This window comes from Diabrotica virgifera, chromosome 7 (assembly GCF_917563875.1).
Source record: "Diabrotica virgifera virgifera chromosome 7, PGI_DIABVI_V3a".
Lineage (NCBI taxonomy): Eukaryota > Metazoa > Arthropoda > Insecta > Coleoptera > Chrysomelidae > Diabrotica > Diabrotica virgifera.
In genome coordinates, this window is record NC_065449.1 from 52212152 (window position 1) to 52237670 (window position 25519).

Here is a 25519-nt window from a genome sequence, read left to right on the forward strand (position 1 = left end):
AGCAACTCTCAGCTGAACTTACAACTAAGAATCAAGTTCCTAAAATGTTATGTGTATCCTGTATTACTATATGGATGTGAAACCTGGATCATGAAGGTTAACGTGATGAACAAATAAGAAGCCTTTGAGATGTGGTCGTATCGTAGAATGCTCAGAATATCTTGGGTTCAACGCATTTCAAACAGAGAAGTCTTAAACAGAGTAGGTCAAGGCGAAGGTGACTTAATGAAGATGATAAAAAAGAGAAAACTTGAATATCTGGGGCATATAATGAGAGGTAGCAGATACAGGATGCTGCAGTTAATACTCAATGGAAAGATCGACGGAAAAAGAGGAATTGGTCGAAAGAAATATTCATGGCTCCGAAACCTTCGTCAATGGACTGGCTTATCAGCAGATCAATTGTTACATGCCGCACAAGATCGAGAACGATATCGGCAAATTGTTATGGAAGCTACCCACGCCTAAAAATTTGGGCACGGTACTTAAAGAAGAAGAAGAAGTTTCCCCATTATATGATCCAAAACTAATAAGAACCAAGGACTAATGCACATAAGCACCGAGCGTTAGAGCATTCTTACTTTCACATGAAAGTAGTCAGTATCTCCACCGCCTGTCCTAACACTAGTTTTTACTCATTCATCAATTCTCCCCTAATCTTCACATATTCACCGGGAACTACTTTCTTATTGAGCGCCCATCGTAGAATCTCGTAGAAATATATCGTATGCTCTCTCTTTAGATCAATTAGTACCATATAAGATTGCGTTTCTTTATTCCTGTATTTTCCCATAAACTGCTTTATAACGAAAATTGCATTTGTTGTTGATCTACCTTGCATAAAGTCAAATTGATTATCAATTATTTCGTCTTTTTTATGTATCCTCTTCCTTTATCGCATATTTTCTTGGTGTGACTCAGAAGTTTTCCACACAGGAGCGTCATTTGAAATTTTGTTTGGGGAGGGGGGCAAGCACTATATATATTATACATTATATATGATGTTATGATGAATATTGATGTATTTTTGTAAATTTCAGTAATTTTTTAGGGCCAGAGGGGGGAGGGGCAAATGCCCCCCTAGACGCCCAAATGACGCCCCTGTTTCCACAAGGAAAAGAAAATGTTTTTCCTGTAGTTGGCTGTATACCATCAATCGCAAAATTGGAAAGAAATCCTTTGTAAAAGGTATAAAATTTTTTTTTTATTAAAATCCCTTAAGAGGGCTACATCACAACAAAACATTTTTGATTTTTATAAAAAATCATCATAAGTGTTCGGTCTAAAAATACGTATAACCGATTTAATGAATATAAAGTTGGTATTTAAATTTTGACTAAGGTTAGAGCAAGTTGGTTATACTTACAAACTGGATGCTAGCTGAGCCACAAAAGAAAAAAAAAAGAAAAATATCCAGGTAAAAACCCTTTACATATAATATAGATGCCTATAGTTTTTACGGAACGAGGGAAGCACTTTTCAGCTTGCAAGTTCTAATACAGAGAGCCAGGGATGTCAATTGCGATGTGTATGCATGTTTCATAGATTTCGAGAAGGCATTTGATAAAGTCCCACATGGAAAACTAATCGATATCCTAAAAACATCAGGACTCGATGGTAAGGATATAAGACTCGTTTCAAACTTATATCTCCAACAAAAAGCAACAGTTCGATTCGAAAATGAACTGTCCGAAATCTTCACCGTTGAAAAAGGAGTCAGACAGGGTTGCATACTGTCACCAACATTATTTAACATATACTCTGAAAACATCTTTAGAGAGGCCTTGGACGAATCAGAAGATGGTATTGCAGTAAATGGACAACTTATAAATAATATTAGATATGCAGACGATACAGTATTGCTGGCTGATAGTGCGCAGGGGCTCCAAAGGATCATGGATAATGTTGTAGAAGCATGTAACAAATACGGCCTAAAACTAAACTGTAAGAAGACAAAAATAATGATCATTAGTAAAAACACCAACATAAACGCCCAAATTACAGTAAACAATACACCTCTAGAGAGAGTACAGAAAATATGCTACCTGGGCTGCAACATTAAGGATACTTGGGATCATAGCTACGAAATAAAAACTCGTATTGAAAAAGCCAGAAGCTCTTTTAACAGTCATAAGAAAATTCTCTGCAACTTATCTTTAAGTATCAATATACGCATAAGAATTCTTAGATGTTACGTCTTTAGTGTCCTCCTATACGGAGTTGAAAGCTGGAGCCTGACAGAAGATGCCATAAAACGGTTAGAGGCGTTTGAAATGTGGTGCTACCGACGTATGTTGAGGGTCTCATATATACACCACACAACTAATATAACTATTCTCCAGAGGCTAGGAAAAGACAAAGAAATAATTAACACCGTAAAGAACAGAAAATTGGCTTACTTCGGCCACATTATGAGTAATGAAAAATACCGACTGCTGCAGTTGATTCTACAAGGCAAGATTGAGGGCAGGAGAGGCCCTGGACGTAGACGTATATCCTGGCTGGCCAATCTTAGGAAGTGGACTGGTCTAACGTCAACTGATCTATTTCGAGCTGCCGTAAATAGATTAAGATGGGTCAATGTGGTCGCCAACATCTCCAGAAGATAGGCACTTTTAGAAGAAGAATAGTTTTTACCCGGATATTTTTCTTTTGTGGCTCAGCTAGCATCCAGTTTGTAAGTATAACCAACTTGCTCTAACCTTAGTCAAAATTTAAATACCAACTATATATTCATTAAATCGGTTATACTTATTTTTAGATCGAACACTGATGATGATTTTTTATAAAAATCGAAAACGTCTTGTTGTGATGTAGCCTTTTAAGGGATTTTAATAAAAAAAATATACCTTTTACAAAGGATTCCTTTCCAATTTTGTTTTAAGAAGTTTTATTTCTCTGTAGTACGTACTTTTTTATATCTCCCTTGTCTGTGTAAACATGTAGCAATACATTATATACTTCTTCTTTATTCGTACGGCATTTGCCCAATTCCCATACTTCTATTTAATAAACCTGTTAGCCAACTTGTCTCTGTATCTTCTAATGCTCTCCACGCTTCTCCAGAAATATCATCTGGTTTAACTGCTTTTATAAGGTTAACTGGTAAAGACAGCTGCGGTAGGGCTTACAATACCGGGATTCAGGGATCCCGAATACCGGAATCCCGGACGATTTTTGTCCGGTATTCGATACCGGTATTTATAATAAAAATACCGGTATTTCGGTACATATTAGCTTAATTTATAAAAAGTGAATTGATGCACAATAAACTTTCTTCTAAAATATTTTTTGCTATTACAAGAAATTATTTTTGAAGATAAACAACCAATACCATTGTAAAAAATATTTATTAAACACGTTTATTACACATAAAAGTCATTAATTTAAGGCAAAGGGTTATATCAGTTTCTACAACCAAATTATTAAATCTCGAATATACAAATATGTATGTACATAAAATAAGTTATATAAAAATTCTTAAATTTTTAAAAAGCTGTAAGATTTATCAATCAGAATTGTTTTTACATTTTTAGATCTATTTTTCTTTTTTTTTTGTGTATTGTGGTGTATGAATTAGGCTCACTTATTTTCTGAATTATTTATAATAATTGAAAATATTACTTACTTACTTACTTATTCCTCTTCACTCCATGCGGAGCATAGGGCGTCAACTGTCTGCCTACATTCTGTCTTATCCTTTGCACTGATCTTTATTTCTGCCCAGGTTTTCCCCAATAGCATTAATTTCTTTTCAACACTTCTTTTCTATGTTTCTACGGCTAGTTCTTTTCCATAGGTTCCTGGTTAGTTGTTGTCCATAGCTCTTGGTTTGATATACGGTTTGGCCAGTAAATGTTAAGAATCTTCCTTAGGCATTTATTTATGAATACCTGCATCTGTCCGATACATTTTCTTGACACTTTCCAAGTTTCTGCTCCATATAGTAACACAGTCTTCACGTTGCTGTTGAATAGCCTTATCTTGGTTTTAATTGTCATCTGACGTGAAGACCACATTTTCCTTAGCATATTGAATGTGTTTTGAGCTATTCCTATTCTCCGTTTTACGTCCTCCTCCGTCCCTCCTTTGTTTTAAAGTTAAATTAATTTACAAATAGCAAATTTCATGAGTAAAGGTGCTATCCTATTATATGAAAAATTTATCCTAGAATCAAATATATAGTTTTTCTATTTCCACATTTTTTGTATCTATGTATTCCTACTCTCTATCTAATACTTATTATAAACATCTACTCATTTGAAAACAAAATTTAATAGGTTTCATATATTATTTAATGACAAGTCGATATAACAACTGAGGATAGTATAAATATAACGTGTATATTTTTTATTCATAATACCGGTTTTAATACCGGGATCCCGGTATTTGAAATTTTAAATACCAAATACCGGTATTGTGATTTTGGCTCGGTATTGTAAGCCATAAGCTGCGGTATATAAGAGAAATAGGACTTAGTCCAGGGACCGAAGCTTTTTACTTCGCAATTTTTACAGAATGAATCGATTTGCTTGAAAATTTGATAATAAGTAATGGATAGTCCAAGAGTAAAAATTTATGTTATGCTGAAAGGCGCTTTTACCATGGGGGTGGTTGCCACCCCATCTCGGGGGCGGACATTTTTTATTATATTCTGACCGCAAAAGTTGACAAAAACGTTCATTATAAGCAAAAAACGGTATACATTTTTTTGGTAAAATTAATAGATTTCGATTTATTCGCTACTATCGAAAGTGTTAGTTTTATATCGAAAAAATCAATGTTTTTCGATATGCTCATTTACGATTCACTCAATTTTTGCCGTAGAAAAACGTTTTCCAAACCTAAATCTTGGGAATTATATAACCTACAATTTCATATTTAAATATTTTTTTGTATCTGTTATGCTAATCTTTCTATTCTGAAGAAAATGGCATTTTTCACCAAAATACAAACATTTCTTATTCGCTTTTAATTTCAGTGTTTTAAAAACTAATTATTCTAAGCCAGTCAGACTTCTAGAATCTATTACTAATACATAAATAAAGAAGAATGAATAAGACTAATGACTAAAAACACCGCTAACCATTCTTATGCTTCCAATTGGATTTCTCCTTTTTTCTTCAAAAACAATATATTGATTTTTTAACCGTAACTTTTTATTTTTTATCTTAGAATGTTTGGAAAAAAGAATTTTGTAGGATTTCATAAAATCTAAGTATAAGCTTATTAATTTAAATCTTTTTACAATCCTCAGTCGCAAAAAGAGATGACTTTGAAAGGGTTGGTAAAGGTGGTTTTTGGATGTAATTACAAGTTTTAATTACAAATAGTTCACTCAATTTTTAACGTAGAAATTTTTTTTGCAAACCGGGATCTTGGAAAGTAAATAAGCAACAATGTTCATATTTAAACATTTTTTTATATCGCTGACGCTAATCTTTCTATTCTGAAGAAAAGGCCATTTTTTCCAAACTACAAAAATTCGTTATTCGCTTTTAAATCCATTTTTTTTTACTGATCACTCTAAGCCGTTCAAACTTCTAGAACCTATTATTAATACATAAATAAAGAAGACGAAAAATAAGGTCAATGACTAATTTTAATTAGGATGGTGATTAGGGGGTTGCTTCCGATCACTTTTTCGCTGAAAAAAATAGGAACTGACATTCTTCTCCTTATAAGTCACTTAATTTTTGAGCTAGACTCTTTTTTTTTATTTCTGAAGATAGATATTTTTAAATATTTTAAATTAGTTTGAACAAGTTATCCTCGAAAAACGCATAGTATTCCCGTCTTTTGAGTTTAAAACTACAATATTTAGCATTTGACGAAGAATGGAGCTTACATATAATAGAGTATAGCTCGATTAATGTTGGTCTTAAAGAAAATTAAAAAAAAAACGGTTTTGTTTATTTTCTCAAAAGGTATATTTTTGTTAAGTAAAATTGTTTTGATAAAACGAAAACTTTTGGAGTTATTAGCAGAAAACTTATTGATTTTTTTTATAGAAAACTAACACTTTCGATAGCGAATAAATTGAAAACTGTAAATTTTACCAAAAAAATGTATAGAACGTTTTCTGCTTAGAATGAACGTTTTTACCCACTTTTGCCGTCAAAATATAATAAAAAATTTACACCTCCGAGATGGTGTGGAAACCACCCCCATGGTAAAAGCGCCTTTCGCCATCATATAGATTTTGATTATTGGACTATCCACTACTTATTCTCAAATTTTCAAGCAAATCGATCTATTCTGTAAAATTGCGAGGTTTTGTACTATTTTAAGCTTCATTACTTAGACTATTATTATGTACTTATATTCGGGAGAAATTAGAAAAACTGATTGTAAAATTCTATTTAAAATAATATTGCTGCGTAAATATTTTTTGTTTATTTTTGCATATCATTAATATTCCTTTTTTTTTTAATTTCAGATTTATATATGGCTATCAATATTATTCTGCCTGATATTCCTGACAGCGAAAAGGAAGAATACACGGAATATTATCTTAAAAAATCTAAAGAACTCTGTTTTTCTCCGGTTTTGTGTGAAGATGGAAAGGTAGCGAAATGGGGAAACAAATATAATATGTTTGTCATTTGTGCGACCAAAAAGTAAATGCCAAAATATGAATTTTTTAAGATTTGTTGAAGTACTTTTCTATTTTTATATATTTTTAAGAAACTTTGAATACTCTTACATCATTGTATCTTACATTTTGATTTCATTATGAGTTTTGAAAAATAAGTTTTCTATCATGACGGAGCTTAAAGCTTCTACTTTTTCTTTGAGCGATATCAGCGTCAAAATATTTCTGAGAAAATTAGTTTTTTTATTTATACCATAGCAAATTTCAGGCTTTTGTTAGGGTCTACTAAAAATAATTAAAGAGTTATCAGGTAAAATCTAGTGTGAATAACATGATTTTCTTTAATTTTTTATATAACTTTGATATAACTCTTTGATACATTACTTTCTTTTGATTTCCTTAATACACACATCTTAATGTCTTTGTTCTAACTAATTAAGCATACTGATGAAAGTATGAATTATTTTTTTATGGGGGCAATTTTTTATTGAGCCAGCCACTTTATTTTTAATTTACCCCAGAAAAAATCCCTTGTTTGTTAAATAGGTGTCCATGTATAATTTGTTGTTATCTTTAGATGTTTAACTGTGATAATACATTGTACGTGATTAAATCTCATAGCATTCTTTATCTATGTTTATGGGAGTTTTTAAAGTTTTTGTTGTTTTAGACTTTAGACCATAAAAATCAATAATTTGTGAGTGTAAAATAAATTAGTACGCATAGATTTAGTAAGGCGTGATATTGTATATCTTTTAATATTGAAAATAAGTATATTTAGTTTCTGCATATTGTTTTAAAGATAAGTAGAATGATTAATATCTGCATGTTGTTTATACTGTTAACATAATGTTCAATTATTGTTTTTTGTCTAGTTAGATTATATTTTATATGTATATGTTTTATTCTTTTCTGCATTTATTAAACTATATTCTACACTAAAATTGTTTTTTTATTATGTCACACAATTTTTGAACTATATAGGATTATCTGTATTATTATATGTGTAGAAGCAAAACTGTATAAAATAACAATATAAAATCAGAATAGAAATAGAACATAAACTAGACGATCTAAAAAAGAGGATTCAGAAAGGACATAGCACACGAGACCACATGTTTACTATGCAATAGGTAATATATGTAGAAGACCTTACAGACAAATAAAGTCCTTACATATTTTATAGACATGGAAAAAGTATTCGATTCAGTCGAAACGAAAAGTATATGGAAGAGCCTAAACAAGAAACCGGTAAACGAAGACCGAAATATCGCAAAAAAATCGTAACCTTTTTCTTGACAATCTAACAAATTTGTAACATTTTGTTATCATGTTAGGTCCTAGGTGAGTTCTAGGTGACTTGAGGAGCATTCTGTTACTCACAATTTGTATTAATAACATAAAACTGTCCCTAGATGGCAATAGTTAACTTATATTTTTATTATTACCGATTTCTGATAACTTCTAATTGATGCCATAATCTGCCCCCTATTGCATTGTCGAGAAGGTTCTGCACTGTTTTTAAAAACTTTTAATTTTTTATAAAAAAAAACTTGTTTTTTTTATTTTGGTGATTGTTTTATATTTTGCAATTATCCTATAAATATACTGTGTACGTTTTAGTTATTTTTTGTTTATTTAACTATCAAAAAACGTCGTCAAACAATTGTAACAAATTTGTTACATTGCCAAGTTACAGTATGTAAAGTTTTCATTTTTTTCTCCCATGTAGATTTTTGATTTTTTTTATCTCTGTAATATCTTTAGGCAATTTTATTTGTTTTGCAGCTAAATATGTTTAAAAAAGGGTAGACAAAATTATTTCTATGTTTTGTAAGTCAGGCACTAGTTCCATTCAATCCATGAAATTTGAAGGGGTAGACGACTTTGTCTGAATGACAAAATAAATTGTTTTATATCATCAGAAATAATGAGTTATCTAGATTAGAAGGATTTTATTTAAAATACAATAATTATATTTTTTTAATAAATAATTCTATTTTAAAATTACAATTTTTTTTTGTAGAAAAATTAATTTTTCTAAAATTTACTGGGGGGTAATATGACGCGAGAGCACTCCCATGAACTAAAATATAAGAAATTTAACCCTACGTTAGGCGCGTCGTTATTGCTGACAAGTTTAGGCGCGTGGTCTACCATTGTAGACCAATAGTTTTTTGTCGTATAATACCGGATTTTGACAAAATTAACAGATTAGTGGTTAACAACATGTTTATTTATGTTCGCACTTTGATATTAGATATGTTTTGTCCTTGACTTTTCTCATTTTGACAGTGGTAAAATTAAAAACTGGGTCATGACTTTTTGGGTCTTTATTCGCAAGTAAATGAAAATGGTCACAAACATAAGCTCAATTTAGTAAAAAACACAAATATTTTTTATCTTTGAACTTATAGAATGACCAATAGGGATAAATAATAAAGAATAGAACTAAAAAGTAAAAAAGAACAAAACTATTAAATGGTCAAAGTATCACAATTTTAGTCCGTCAAACATTCAGTGCAAATATCCCCAAAATGATCCTTGAATGCAAATGTGTCACATCTTTGGCATGCCCTTCTTGTTGACATATTGCAAATTCATGCACAAATACAACATCGTCCCACGTAATTTGTTGGAATATTATGGGAAGGGGGTACGACTTCTTGAACTCCGAGCAGTGCGCGAGCTCGTTGTCTAAGTTCTCTTAGCAGGGAAGGCATAGTTGATCCATTTTCAATTTGCTGTTTGATTAGTTCCCATGCTAAGTTTTCAATGAAGTCGCTTCTTGAAACATTTTCATTTATGTTATTAGCTTTATATACACAGCAGGCTACATATTAGCTTTATATATACAACTAAAAACTGGAACGCGCTTAGTCGCGTCAGTCGCGTGGTCTACGGTCGTAGACCAGTGCTCTTTGAATAATGATAAAAAAATAATGCAAACAGATCAGCGGCGTTTAGCAAACTGAAGAGTAAGTTGGAATTATTAGTGACAGCTACTAAGCGGGATGGGGGCGTATGTGCAGTTTTATGCAATTGGCGACCACTTAAAGGAGAGTGGTCTACGATTGTAGACCACGCGCCTAAAGGAGGGTTAAACTCTGTTCTGAGAAATCGGTTCAAACCTTAGAAAAGGCATGGATCATCAGTGATAATAAGGTGTATGGTATTCTTGGCAATGTAACAAATTTGTAACAAATTCAAATTTGGTACTTAGGAATAAATTAAAGGTAAAATGTCTATTTCATAAATTTTTAAATAATTCTAGAAGGGCATTAATAGAAAGAAAACACTGTTTTCCCATTTTTATAGCGGTTTGCCAAGAAAAGGATTAAAAAAAAAACACTTTACCATCATTGAAAAACTAGGGATACGTTCAGTAATTTTCTAAAATCACATAAAACCTTGCCTAGCAAAAATGATTATCTCTAATGTTTTTTTTTCATTGGGCCAAATAAAATATCTAAAAAAATAGACTTACGATATTGAGTTCGCAAAAACCTATTCTAAAGAAAAATAAAACTTTACGATACTCACTTTTAATGTTTACATCAAGAAATCAAAATGTGGGACATCTTGGATTTTAAAGCACCCTATGTAACGCACAGCTGGCACAGCTGAATGTGGCTGCATTTTTATGTTTGTGCATCACAGTGTTGCCATGCTGTTTTCTATATATTTCTTTCATAATTTCAATCAATGGTAAATATACCTACAAGAATAATAGAATAATAACATTTACTTCTCCGTCATTATACTAGGTATAATGATAAATGAGGTGTCAAATTAAAGCTTATAATCCAAGGATAGTACTAAAGGTAAGAAATTAGACATAGGTTGTCTGTCCGTCTGTCTGTCTGACCGCGAATATAACTCCTCCGTTACTATACCAGATAGAATGACAAATGAGGTGTCAAATGAAAGCTTATAATCCAAGGATGGTACTGAAGGTGAGAAATTTGACATAGGTTGTCTGTCCGCCTGTCCGTCCGACCGCGAATATAACTCTTCCGTTACTATACCAGGTAGAATGACAAATGAGGTGTCAAATGAAAGCTTATAATACAAGGATCGTACTAAAGGTGAGAAATTTGACATAGGCTGTCTGTCCGTCCGACCGCGAATATAACTCCTTCGTCACTATACCAGGTAGAATGACAAATGAGGTGTCAAATGAAAGCTTATAATACAAGGATGGTACTAAAGGTGAGAAATTTGACATAGGCTGTCTGTCCGCCTGTCCGTCCAACCACGAATATAACTCATCCGTCACTATAGCAGGTAGAATGACAAATGAGGTGTCAAATGAAAACTTATAATACAAGGATGGTACTAAAGATGAGAAGTTTGACATAGGCTGTCTGTCCGTCTGTCCGTCCGACAGTGAGTATAACTCATCCGTCACTATACCAGGTAGAATGACAAATGAGGTGTCAACTGAAAGTTTATAATCCAAGGATAGTAGTAAAGGTGAGAAATTAGACCTAGGTTGTCTGTCCGCCTGTCTGTCTGTCCGCGAATATAACTCCTCCGTCACTATACCAGGTCGGACGGACAGGCGGACAGAAAGCCTATGTCAAACTTCTCATCTTTAGTACCATCCTTGGATTATAAGTTTTCATTTGACACCTCATTTGTCATTCTACCTGGTACAGTGACGAAGGAATCATATACGCGGTCGGACAGACAGAAGGACAGACAGCCTAGGTTAAATTTCTCACCTTTAGTACCATCCTTGGATAAGCTTTCATTTGACACCTCATTTGTCATTCTACCTGTTATAATGACGAAGGAGTTGAGTTTGCAAAAAGACAGACAAGACGGACGGACGGACAGATGGACGTGGACAATTCAATGTTTTCACATTTTTTCAAAATTGGTGAAAACAACAACATAATAAACTTTACTTAATTGGTGTTTCAAAACTACTTACTTTTAACACATTAGGTACACAATATTACAAGGTTTCTAGCAAGTTAAACGTCACAATGATTTAGAATAATCAAGTAAAAACCTATATATACATAACATATTAGAACATACCTAAAATACACAAAAATGATACGTTTCACACACAAATATAATATCACAAAAAATTGTAACGTGATAGTATGAAAAAATAGAGGATACGGCAACGGTGTTACATGTGACGGTCGGCCCGGGTCGGATTCAATGCCAATATATATTAGGGTGCTTTAAAATTCAAGATGTCCAAAATGTGTTGCTTATTATACTGCAACTTGAAATCAGCAACATTGAAACTCGCCACTTACGATAAAAATGAACAAAGCACTGCTAAGAGAAAATTTAATCTCAAAACAATTACAATTACAGGTTATACCTTTCAATGCAAAACTCAGACTGATGTAATATGTAGTAGCGACATCATGTATCAAGGGGAATCCCTGAACTGCAAACCCTCAGATTACTGACATCTGGATAGGAATATAGTATCTAGTTACTATTAATAATTATAAGTAGTGAATAGTAGTAGTAGTTAATATTAATAATTATCTTCTTCTTAAAGTTCCCTCTCCTATCGGAGGTTGGATATCATAATGGCTATGGTCACTTTGTTGGCTGCTGCTCTGAATAGTTGTAATGAACTACAGTTAAACCATTCTCTAAGGTTCCTCAGCCAGGAGATGCGTCTTCTTCCTATGCGTCTTCTTCCTTTGGTCCTTCCTTGCATAATAATTCTCAGCAACTCATATTTTTCTCCTCTGGTAATGTGACCTAAATATTCCAGTTTTCTAGTTTTTATACTTTTCATAATTTCTAACTCCTTATTTAAACGTCGTAGCACTTCAACATTAGTAATCCTTTGAACCCACTGAATTTTCAATATTCTTCTGTAACACCACATTTCGAACGCTTCTATTCTTCTTATGTATTGTCTCTTCAATGTCCAAGCTTCCATTACATATAGCAATATAGAAAATATGTAGCAGGAGCCCTCAATCTGAGAGGCGACTGAAGGTCTTTGTTTATAAGCAGTGTCTTCATTTTTATAAATGCTTGCCTTGCAGTTTCAATTCGGACTTTAATTTCTTTGCTTTGGTCATTTTTGTCATCAACCCAGGTTCCCAGATATTTGTATGTCTTAACTTCTTCTATTTGGGTTTGCTCTATCATTAACCTTTCATTTCCATGTTCTGTTTTTGAGACAATCATAAATTTAGTTTTTTTTTTAGTTTTAATAAGACTTAATAGTTACAAGACTTAATAATTATAATAGTTTTTAATATAGGGCAGTCAATGAGGGTATTTGGTTCCGAATTCCATCCTACTATACATCGATTTACTTTATATTTACACAGTAAGTAAGGAATAGATCAATAAACAAAGTGTACCCTATGCCGATGTGAGCTTTTATCTTGGGGGTGGTTCCCACCCCTTCCTGGGGGATGGAAAATTGTTTGGTTAAAATAACTACGGAAGTGGCTTGAAAACCTAATTAGCAAAAACTGCTCTATAATGTTTTTCTGAAAACAATACTTTTTGAGTTATGCGGGGTTGAATGCGAGTTGGCATTTTCATTGAAAAATTACAACTTTTGCATCTAACGAAAAAAAACTATATAAAATATTTAATATTTTTGTAGCTTATAAAAAACAAAGAGATTCGTTCCTTCATAAATCTTCTAGTTATAACACAAAAAGAGATATGGTAGGTGAGAAGAGTTTTCTTTTTTGGTACACGCTCAAATGGTTGTATTCAACTTGAAATAACAGAGAAACGGTTGACTTTAGGTGTATAATGCCTCCAATAACTTTTGCAATGCTTGAAAAGACCTTTAGAATGAGCAATATTAAAGGTCGATTACATTCAAACTAAGCGAGATATGCTGCAATAAATTGATGACTAATGAATTTTAAGAAAAAATGAGAAGTGTATTTAACGCCTCATCCATCAGAATTTAAATGCATCGTTTTCCTTCTACAATACTTTTTTATTATAGTGTTAGTTCTATCTTTAAAAAGTTGGACGGGTTTAAAATGAATGGTTTTTGAAAAAAAATCAGTTATACAGCACATTTTTAAATTTACTTAAACATGATCCTTTTTCTCCATGTAGCTCGAAAATGATAAGGGATACGAACAAACGATACTGCACAAATATGTAGGGATTTTTTAGATAAAAAATTTGTTTTCATTTTTCATTACTATATATCTTATCGTTTTCTAGTTAATGGAGGAAAAGGAAGATATTGAAGAAAACTTAAAAATGCGCTCTATAATTTGATCTTGTTTTTTTTTTCAAAAATCATTCATTTTAAACTCGTATTGTAGAAGCAAAACGATGCATTTAAATTCTGGTGGATGGGGGTTAAATAAAATATACTTCTCATTTTTTCTTAAATTACATTAGTCATCGATTTTTTTGCAGCATATCTCGCTTAGTTTGAATGTAATCGACCTTTAATATTGCTCATTTTAAAGGTATTTTCAAGCACTGCAAAAGGTATTGGTAGCATTATACACGTAAAATCGACCGTCTCTCTGTTATTTCAAGTTAAATACACCAATTTGAGCATGCACAAAAAAAAACAAACTCTTTTCACCTACCATATCTCTTTTTATGTTATAAGTAGAAGATTTATGAAGGAACGAGTCTCTTTGTTTTTTATGAGCTACAAAAATGGTTTATATAGTTTTTTAGTTAGATGCATAGTTTTAGTATTCGCGAAAAACCATTCAAAAAGGTGTTATGTTTCAATAAAAATTGCCAATTTTCAACCACGAATAACACAAAAAGTATTGAGCTTTCAAAAAAAAATTTAGTTTTTGCTTATAATTAGGTTCTCTATCCACTTCCGTAGTTATTTTAACCAAAAAAGTTTCCACCCCCAAGAAAGGGCGCGAACTACCCCCAAGATAAAAGTGCACATGGGCATAGGGTAGACTTTGAATTAGGAGAAAAGTAGTGGCTATTCCCAAAATTTTCTGAAAATTTATGCAGTAGGATAGAATTCAGAGGTAACATCCTATTTTTGCTACCATTGACTGGCGTAATAATAGAAATTTGTGGATGAAAATAGGGTAACGGGTACAGTGATTGGCCACTTAAGGGATTTCAAATTGAATTAAAATTGTAAATTTGTATATTTTAAAGTGAAATATTTTGTAAGGGTTTTTTAATAATAATAAAACATCAAATTTTATAAAAACTCAGGTTACTTTAATAAAAAATAATAATGTATATAAAAAATTAACACAAATTTAAAAAGATACAAAATTACACAGTTATTGGCCATGCAAACATAGGTATTGGCATATAGAATTACAGTTATTGGTCACTCATAAAATTCCTAATTTTCTTTTTTTTGTTTGTGCAGTTAGGGCACACAAAACTATTTAGATTTTCAATTTCTTGTTGTTTAATAACACAACTACCAATATGGTAGCCTCTGACACAAAATAAACATTTTATTCCAACTTTTGATTTAGAAATGTTATAGGAACAAGAATAGCCCAATCCTGTATACAAAAGATTATTATTTACAGGTATGTTGGTGTTGTCTGATTGTTTCACCAATATATCTGAGAGAATTTGTATTTTTTCATGTTCTGGATATCCCTCTGTTTCGAAAAACAACTTTCTTTTAGCCGACTCACCAGCACGTTTTTCTTTGCTGGTTTCCAAATTTGTACATTTGCTTTGGGAAGTATTCCTCAAATTTGATGAATTCTTATTGTTGGAGACATCAAAAGATACGTTATCAATTGAGGGCGGAAACGCGTTTTCCTCTACGGAATCAGTAAATTGGTTCCGTGACAGTTCGTGGTTTTCTTTGAGGTTAATCACTTCTGGTATATGTACTCTAACTTCACTTCCCAAAGTAGTACTTTTATTTGTATGATCAAAAAGTGTGTCTGCTTTAAAAGTATTTGTATCTACAATATCTCCTGTACTTAGTGTAACATTTTCTTTATTCTTCACAACATTTTGACATTTTTTTGCTCTCGGAATTGGCTCTTGTGGCAATTTTTTTTATTACTTTCTTCTTGGTTTCTTTATTTTGTTTACCTTTATTGTTGGCTTTTGCGTCAATTCGCTTTTGTTTTCGTTCTAATTATATTTTTTCTTGTTCTTCTTTCTCTTCAATTTTGCGCATCTCTGCATTTTGACGATCTGAAGAAGTGAGCACGAAAGGCAACCTTTCTGTTTGCTTTTTACCCTTTCTTTCTGGGGTTTTTGGCCAAAATAAGAATTTGTCAATTGAGGTGTCAATTTCTTTATATAATGAGTTGTCTTGATTTACTGAAGGCAGATTATCGGATGTCGATTGAATATCTAAAGTCATTGTATCTTCTGTGACAATAGTATCTACTAAATTATATGTAATATCACCGTTTTCGGGAAGTTCAACTAGAAAATCAGAAAGTAGATTGTCTTCTGTAATAACAGGAATATATTGTATGTTGCATATAATTTCATTGCCACCTGCAGGCTTAAGTGTAAGATCTGAACATATATGAGTTTCTGTGATGATATCTTGTATATCATCTGTGATAACACCTGTCTCTGTAGTCTGAATTGTGTGTATATTTACGGTATTTTTAAATAAAGTAAATATATGAAACAGCAATTTTGAATCTCCATTTAGTTCTTCTGAATTATCCAAACTTTAAAATTCTAGTATTTTCTCGGCTCCAACTGTGTGTACAAAATCTTCATATGTTATTGATTTTGTAATTGAACTAGTGTGATTAATACCTTTATTCGGGTCTTTGTTCTTTCCTAAACATCTGGAATAGTTTGGTTCCATGGATACAATCCAGATGCTTGAAAGCCATTAATTATGGAATCTGATTTTAATTGACTAATGGCTGTGCTTAATACTAATGCAAAATTCTCTTTGGTGACTATTACTTTTGGGTTTTCTCGTCTGAACTTTAATACTGCCCGGTTCCAATTTACCTTTAATGGTTTAAATGCAGCAACATCTGCAGGCTTTATAATTCTGGTCGCATTGGGATATAATGCCACTAAAATAATTGGTAACTTTGAAAATAATTCACTGGTTAGAATGGTTAAGTGAGTTTTATGTCCATCAACAAAAAAATGACTGGAAATTTAGTGTTTTTTGCCACAAGGTACTTATATAAGACGTTTCCTATTTATTCATAGAAGTTTTCATTCTTCATCCATCCCGTATCGCTACAGCCTATTCCCCATTCTCGAGGAACTGAATTTATAACATTGCTAGGAAGTCGTTTTTATGGGTAAATAATCATCGGTGCTGTTATTTCTCCAGACGCTGCAAACGTAAACATAACCGTCAAATTAACTTTGGAGTGATGTTCTATTTGATATACATTTTTGCTTCCCTTTACAGCCAACACTCGTTTATTTTTGGGACACAGGAGGAAGCAGGTTTCATCCCCATTTAAAACACGTGAAGGATCTTGAAGAATATCAATGTAACATTTCTCTCTCTCTCTCTCTCTCTCTCTCTCTCTCTCTCTCTCTCTCTCTCTTTCTCTCTCTCTCTCTCTCCCCGGTCGTTTCCCCATTACTGAGAATCGTGATTACTTCCAATATTCCTAACAATGTTTCTCCATTAGTCTCTATCTTCAGCTGCTCTAAGAGCTTCGCAGAATGAGTTTCCAGCTGAAGACTTTATTTGGTCAGACCATCTAGTTGGTGATCGTCCTCTTGATCTTCTCCCCGGAACGTTTCCAGAAACAATTAATCTCTCCAAACTGTCGTCACCTCTGCGAACCACGTGACCAAAGATGTAACCTTTACGATGCAAATATTCTTGAACACCGGTGAACCATTTTCTTATATCTTTTTCAGACACAACTGAACTTGCTGCTGTTACCGCTTCTGGAGTTCGCTGGCTTAAATCTGGATGTCGCTTTAAAAAGGATCTATACCAACCTTTTCCGGGCCGATTGTCAGTAAAAGGATTAGCTCTTGGATTTGCGTCAAGAAAACCTCTAACCGAGTCTTGTATATCTTCCACTCTTACTGGAAAACCTTTGTCTTGACATGTTACGATCCAATTCTTTAAACGATTCTCTTCCTCCAAAGAAAGAATAGGATTGGGACCAAGGGTAATGTTTTCATTAAATTTTTCGCTTGCTCTAAACTGCAGTGTTGCTCTTGGCACATTAAATTGTTTAGCGGCTTTCCGTTGGCTTATGCCATTTTTTATGGACTGAAAAGCAGACTGAAGATCTTGTTCTGTATATTTTTTGTGATACGTTTTATCTTCCCGGATATTTGGCATTTTTGATTCTAAAAATAAAAATCATTTAATAGTATCTAATAATGTTAGCTACAATACGGACGTTTCAAATTTGATTCATATTGCCCGCATTGGCACTAATTTTATAACAACTAAAATAATTGTAATTTTAGAAAAACGAATCCGGACAAAAAATATATTCTTATTGCACATTACAGTTAGTGGCCACCCTGTGGTTTAGTGATTGGCAGTCGGCCAACCACTGGTTATTGCCATAAAAAATAAGAAAAAAATGCTTGAAATATGTTGTGTTGGACCAATCTAAGCTAAAAGAGCCTGAATTATAATATTTAATATTTTAATATAAAAAATATTTTAATTTAAAGTAGGTACAGTAATTGGCCGGTAAAATTTACCGCCAAAAAATTATAACCTTACTATTAAAACCACCGATAATGTAAGATATACCCCACTAAATCGCCACAAAACATTAATATAAGCAGATACACAATATTATTAGCCAAGATAACTCACCTCATGAATCCTTAACAAATTCTTTAAAAAACTCTTAAAACTGGATGCACCTGTTAAGCTTCGAACAACACACGCCGTCACAACTAGACAATATTAACTGAGAGAGATAATGGCTACACCAAATATATAGCAATGTTGCCGAATTGCAATGCAAATACATTTATTTCCTTGTACTTTCTGAAAATCTTAATATTTTGGATATTTGTGAAAGTAGCCAATCACTAGTGACCGGCCAACAACTGTACCTGTTACCCTATGCGGTTCATATTTAATAGGATGCGGTTTATATTTAATATAAATCGCACAACTTCAAAATCGTATTAAAATAATCCGCATAAAAAAGATTCACAAACTAGTCCAATTATGATATTCTTGATTCTTTGTTATACAGTCTGTTCCAACGAAAATTGGACCCCCCCCCCCCCAGAGACTCAAAAAATAAGAGCTTCTTTAAAATAAAAAAAAAAACCGTCAATTTAGATTGGAACCCGTCAATTTAGAAGAAAAAGGCCACACTGTTAGAAACATTAGGAATATCAAACACCCTAAAACTAGAGATCAGCTATCACTATTTTTCGTCGACTTGGAACCTTCTGATAATAATAGAAATATATATGACATTGAGTTCCTATTAAACCATAAGATTAAAATTGAACCACCGTACCAGAAAAGAGAGATACCACAATGTTCTAGATGTCAACGATACGGACATACCAAATCATACTGCCACCTTAGACCACGATGTGTAAAGTGCACAGGGGATCATGCAACAGAGCAATGCACTAATAAAGAAAGAAGTGCCAACGTCAAGTGTGTACTCTGCGAGGGAGACCACCCAGCAAACTACAAAGGTTGCAGGGTATACAAGGAGCTACAAACGAAAAAATTCCCAAAGATTAGACCCAGGCCTAGCATGCCAATTAATCATGCACATGTCCAAGCAGGAGTTACCTACGCCCAAATCGTTAATAACTCACAACAAATTACGAATAGAAATACAAACCAAACAGAAGTAATTACTACCAATACTCCCGCCTCAAATGACATGGCTGAACTAAAGAAAATGTTAAAAGTCCTGATGGAACAAATGGGTACACTGTTAAACCTTCTCACCAGCGTCGTCACTAAATTAACAAAATGATCAAATTCTTAAAAATAGCTATTTGGAATGCCAACGGGCTGACAAATCATGCTCAAGAAGTTAAAGCTTTTATACTAATACACAACATCGACATAATGTTAATATCTGAAACACACTTTACAAATAGAAGCTATCTGAGAATTCCCAACTATGCAATATATAACACCAAACATCCAGATGGCACTGCACATGGAGGAACTGCAATCATAATTAAGTCATCTATAAAACACCACGAGTTAAATAAGTTTAAAAGAGACTATATTGAAACACGCTCAAAGTCCCACCGTTTGAATATTTGAAATTCCGACCCAGTAATACTTTCGCTACGCCCTGTATATCGATCTTCCGCATAATGCAGAGTATGGCGTTATTCAATTCTCACGGGATTTGGATGTTTATTTCGGTTCTTGCGATTCTTTGAAATTTGGTGTACAAAGGTGCCCCAAATTGTTTATATCCTACGCATTTAAGAAACGGAATATTTTTCAATAAACCCTTGAATTGTTGTAGTTTACAAGGTAAAAAGGTTTTTATGATATTTACAGTTTTGGTTTGTCGGTTATATGTTCGTCGGTATATCCAAATAGCTAGAGGAAGGACCCCTGCTATGCTGTTAGGCTGTTGCAGTCTAGAAGATGAAAGATTTTTATGACTTTCTCAGACACAAATTTATTGAGGGTGTATTACAACCGGAAGGCTCAACCTAAAATAAGCCGATGTCTTTAGTAATATTGGTTCTCAAAACTAACTGTAAAATTATGAGTCATCGCATTTCGTGTAAACTCGAGAGATTTTGTTATTGCGAAGTTTAAGTGTTTGTAATTGGTTGAAGGTAGGACCATCATGGCGTCCGAGGGATGTCTTGAGAGTTTTCTGACCATTTGATTGGTAGAGAAATATCTGGTATGATTCCTATTGGTCTAAGTAGGAAGTCACTTTTTTTGGGAGAGGAACCCAAGTTTTAGAAGGATCGAGTTAGCGGTCCTAGTGATCAGTTCTCCCAGGGCCATCATCGAGTTAAGTTGAGTTTTGGTTCCCTTAGGGCCATCGTCATGGAGTAGAGTTCAATTGAGTGTAAAGGAATGTAGTTTTCCAGTTTCCCAGCCGGCTAGGTTAATTCCAGCCCGGCGAATGTGATGGTGTATCGTGAACTCCGGCGATTTTCCCGCTGTTTCTAAGCAAATCGTCGTTATCATTTTATACCAATGTTGGTATCCACTAATTTCTTTTAAGCAGTCAGAACCAGAAGTAGGAGAGAAGAGTTTCAATTTTCTCATTACTATGTTTAACAGTGCAGTTAAAACATGTAGTATGCTCACATACTTTATTTTGGTCAAAGTTAATGAACTTTCAACAATCACGTTCGAGTCTAACTAAATAATTTTATTCGAGTAAAAGTAAAATTTGATCCAGTTTAACGAACTTTTAAACTATTTATCTTCAAGTGAAAGCTGAATTTTTCTATAATACTGTTTGTTTATAAACAATGTACTGTTTGCTGAAGTGTTTCGCGAGTGCAATAGCGCCTTGGACTTTCGAATCAAGCTACGAGGAAGAAGCCAGGACACTAATTGTTAAGGTATAATTTTTATATTTGTAAAACTGTTCGTTTCATCTTTGATTAATTGGTAATCTGGTCTCTAATTATAACAGAGAGATCAGAGATTAATTTTTTTTAATAAATAATGTTTGATTTTCAACATATAATTTATTTTCTTCCCTTCTCTCTTGAATCGTAAGAACATTAAAAATTGACTGAGTATAGAATTCTGAATAAATAAGGTAAGTTACGTTATAATATTCTGTATATTATGTATATTTTTTTATTTGACTATTTTCTGTTTTATTTTGATCTAATACCATTTTTCTTTTAATATTTGTTTTTTTGTATAAATTCTGGTTCCTTAGTAACCAGTGGCGCCCAATATTTTATTTTTTTTTCTTTATTTTTTATTTCACACCCTTATTTCGATTTTTCTATCTTTCTAATTTTTCTAAGCTAATAAGAGTATATCATAACATCTATTAAAGAATCCACTCCCTAAAATCTCTGAGACAGTAGCAACCGAGGTACTTAATAAATTATGTAGCACGAATTTTGTCCAATTCTTAATTAGTCATGTTTCATAAAACAACAGGGGCTATCTTTTGTCTTACATTAAAATGGCCCCATATGACTTCCATTCTTTGTCGTGTTTCATAAAATGGCTTCCATGCGTGGGGCTGTTTCATAAAATTTATCGGCTTACAATATACAAGCAACAAGTATTAGCATAGAAGACTGGAACGGTCCTTTAACAGTAACTGCAATATATAGTCCACCACGACATGCTATAGCCAAAAATCAATACCAAGAATTGTTCAACACACTTGGAAACAGGTTTCTAGCAGGCGGCGATTATAACGCAAAACACACTCACTGGGGATCCAGGCTAATAACTCCGAAAGGTAGGCAATTATACATGGCAATGGAAACCAACAACCTTAAATACATATCTACTGGCGAACCCACATACTGGCCCACAGACACAAACAAAATTCCAAATTTGGTTGATTTCTGTGTGACTAAAGGAATACCACTTGAATCCCAGACAGCACAATCTTGTTTCGATCTTTCATCCGACCACTCTCCTGTCTTGGTCATGATATCTACGAATATCCTCGAAACACAACCTCCACCATATCTAAGTAGTAAATATACCAATTGGATTAAATTCCGGGCTATCCTTGATGAGAGACTGGACCTAAACATCCCACTAAAATCGGATGGCGAAATTGACGAAGCAGTAAATCAATTAAATAGGATAATTCAGGAAGCTGGCTGGCAGTCAACACCTAAACAACCAAGAACAATCATACACAAAGATTTACCCAACGAAATAAAAGAAAAAATCGCAGAAAAAAGAAGACTAAGGAAAGTATGGCAAAGAACCCGTGCACCCCAGGATAAAAATAGATTAAACCAAGCTACAGCGCGACTAAAAACTTTGTTAAACAACAATAAAAACAACGACATAAAACGATATCTACAAAATCTATCTGCTACGGAAACCTCCGAATACTCGCTATGGAAGGCAACACGAAAGATTAACAGACCACAACTCTCTAATCCGCCTATCCGGGCCAGTAACGGACGATGGGCTAAAAGTAACAACGAAAAAGCTACAGTCTTTGCCAAATACCTGGAGGAAGTGTTCCAACCACATGCCCAAAACAACAACTCTGATGCAGAAGATAATATTCAATTGTATTTAGAATATCCATACCAACTAGTAGCACCGTTGGAGAAATTCACAGCCAAACAAGTTTTCAACAAAATCCAAACAGATATGAATCCGAAAAAGTCCCCAGGGTTCGACTTAATCACTGCAAGAATTTTAAAAGAACTTCCCAAGAAAGGCGTGCAATATTTGACACAGATTTTTAACGCAATCTTAAGAACTGGTTACTATCCCCTTTTGTGGAAAGTGGCACAAATCATCTTAATACCCAAACCAGGCATGCCTGTAGAAGAAGTTAAGTCCTATAGACCTATCAGTCTACTTTCAGTGATGTCAAAGGTTTTTGAAAAACTCTTACTAGACAGATTACAGCCAATCCTCGTGGAAAAGCAGCTAATACCCAACCACCAGTTTGGATTTAGACAACAACATGCTACCACCGAGCAAATTCATCGAGTCTGCAATTCCATAAACAAAGCCTTAGAAGAGAAGCAATACTGCTCTGCAGCTTTTTTGGATGTCTCGCAGGCTTTTGATAAAGTCTGGCACACTGGCTTGCTATACAAAATAAGAAAAGTCCTTCCTCTCAACTACTTTCTAATCCTCAAGTCCTATCTCTCCGACCGCCATTTTCTTGTAAAAGTTAAAGACATACCAAATCATACTGCCACCTTAGACCACGATGTGTAAAGTGCACAGGGGATCATGCAACAGAGCAATGCACTAATAAAGAAAGAAGTGCCAACGTCAAGTGTGTACTCTGCGAGGGAGACCACCCAGCAAACTACAAAGGTTGCAGGGTATACAAGGAGCTACAAACGAAAAAATTCCCAAAGATTAGACCCAGGCCTAGCATGCCAATTAATCATGCACATGTCCAAGCAGGAGTTACCTACGCCCAAATCGTTAATAACTCACAACAAATTACGAATAGAAATACAAACCAAACAGAAGTAATTACTACCAATACTCCCGCCTCAAATGACATGGCTGAACTAAAGAAAATGTTAAAAGTCCTGATGGAACAAATGGGTACACTGTTAAACCTTCTCACCAGCGTCGTCACTAAATTAACAAAATGATCAAATTCTTAAAAATAGCTATTTGGAATGCCAACGGGCTGACAAATCATGCTCAAGAAGTTAAAGCTTTTATACTAATACACAACATCGACATAATGTTAATATCTGAAACACACTTTACAAATAGAAGCTATCTGAGAATTCCCAACTATGCAATATATAACACCAAACATCCAGATGGCACTGCACATGGAGGAACTGCAATCATAATTAAGTCATCTATAAAACACCACGAGTTAAATAAGTTTAAAAGAGACTATATTGAAACACGCTCAAAGTCCCACCGTTTGAATATTTGAAATTCCGACCCAGTAATACTTTCGCTACGCCCTGTATATCGATCTTCCGCATAATGCAGAGTATGGCGTTATTCAATTCTCACGGGATTTGGATGTTTATTTCGGTTCTTGCGATTCTTTGAAATTTGGTGTACAAAGGTGCCCCAAATTGTTTATATCCTACGCATTTAAGAAACGGAATATTTTTCAATAAACCCTTGAATTGTTGTAGTTTACAAGGTAAAAAGGTTTTTATGATATTTACAGTTTTGGTTTGTCGGTTATATGTTCGTCGGTATATCCAAATAGCTAGAGGAAGGACCCCTGCTATGCTGTTAGGCTGTTGCAGTCTAGAAGATGAAAGATTTTTATGACTTTCTCAGACACAAATTTATTGAGGGTGTATTACAACCGGAAGGCTCAACCTAAAATAAGCCGATGTCTTTAGTAATATTGGTTCTCAAAACTAACTGTAAAATTATGAGTCATCGCATTTCGTGTAAACTCGAGAGATTTTGTTATTGCGAAGTTTAAGTGTTTGTAATTGGTTGAAGGTAGGACCATCATGGCGTCCGAGGGATGTCTTGAGAGTTTTCTGACCATTTGATTGGTAGAGAAATATCTGGTATGATTCCTATTGGTCTAAGTAGGAAGTCACTTTTTTTGGGAGAGGAACCCAAGTTTTAGAAGGATCGAGTTAGCGGTCCTAGTGATCAGTTCTCCCAGGGCCATCATCGAGTTAAGTTGAGTTTTGGTTCCCTTAGGGCCATCGTCATGGAGTAGAGTTCAATTGAGTGTAAAGGAATGTAGTTTTCCAGTTTCCCAGCCGGCTAGGTTAATTCCAGCCCGGCGAATGTGATGGTGTATCGTGAACTCCGGCGATTTTCCCGCTGTTTCTAAGCAAATCGTCGTTATCATTTTATACCAATGTTGGTATCCACTAATTTCTTTTAAGCAGTCAGAACCAGAAGTAGGAGAGAAGAGTTTCAATTTTCTCATTACTATGTTTAACAGTGCAGTTAAAACATGTAGTATGCTCACATACTTTATTTTGGTCAAAGTTAATGAACTTTCAACAATCACGTTCGAGTCTAACTAAATAATTTTATTCGAGTAAAAGTAAAATTTGATCCAGTTTAACGAACTTTTAAACTATTTATCTTCAAGTGAAAGCTGAATTTTTCTATAATACTGTTTGTTTATAAACAATGTACTGTTTGCTGAAGTGTTTCGCGAGTGCAATAGCGCCTTGGACTTTCGAATCAAGCTACGAGGAAGAAGCCAGGACACTAATTGTTAAGGTATAATTTTTATATTTGTAAAACTGTTCGTTTCATCTTTGATTAATTGGTAATCTGGTCTCTAATTATAACAGAGAGATCAGAGATTAATTTTTTTTAATAAATAATGTTTGATTTTCAACATATAATTTATTTTCTTCCCTTCTCTCTTGAATCGTAAG

The 25519-nt window shown here is 33.7% G+C and overlaps 1 protein-coding gene across 1 annotated transcript in view; it reads left to right on the forward strand.

Moving 5' to 3' along the window:
• Positions 1–7539, forward strand: part of LOC126888388 (juvenile hormone acid O-methyltransferase-like) — a 56329-nt gene extending 48790 nt beyond the window's left edge. Inside the window, exon 4 of the mRNA XM_050656593.1 lies at positions 6440–7539. Within this exon, the coding sequence (XP_050512550.1) occupies positions 6440–6624 (185 nt within the window). The 3' untranslated portion in view covers positions 6625–7539. The remainder of the gene's footprint in view (positions 1–6439) is intronic.
• Positions 7540–25519: the final 17980 nt, after the last annotated feature.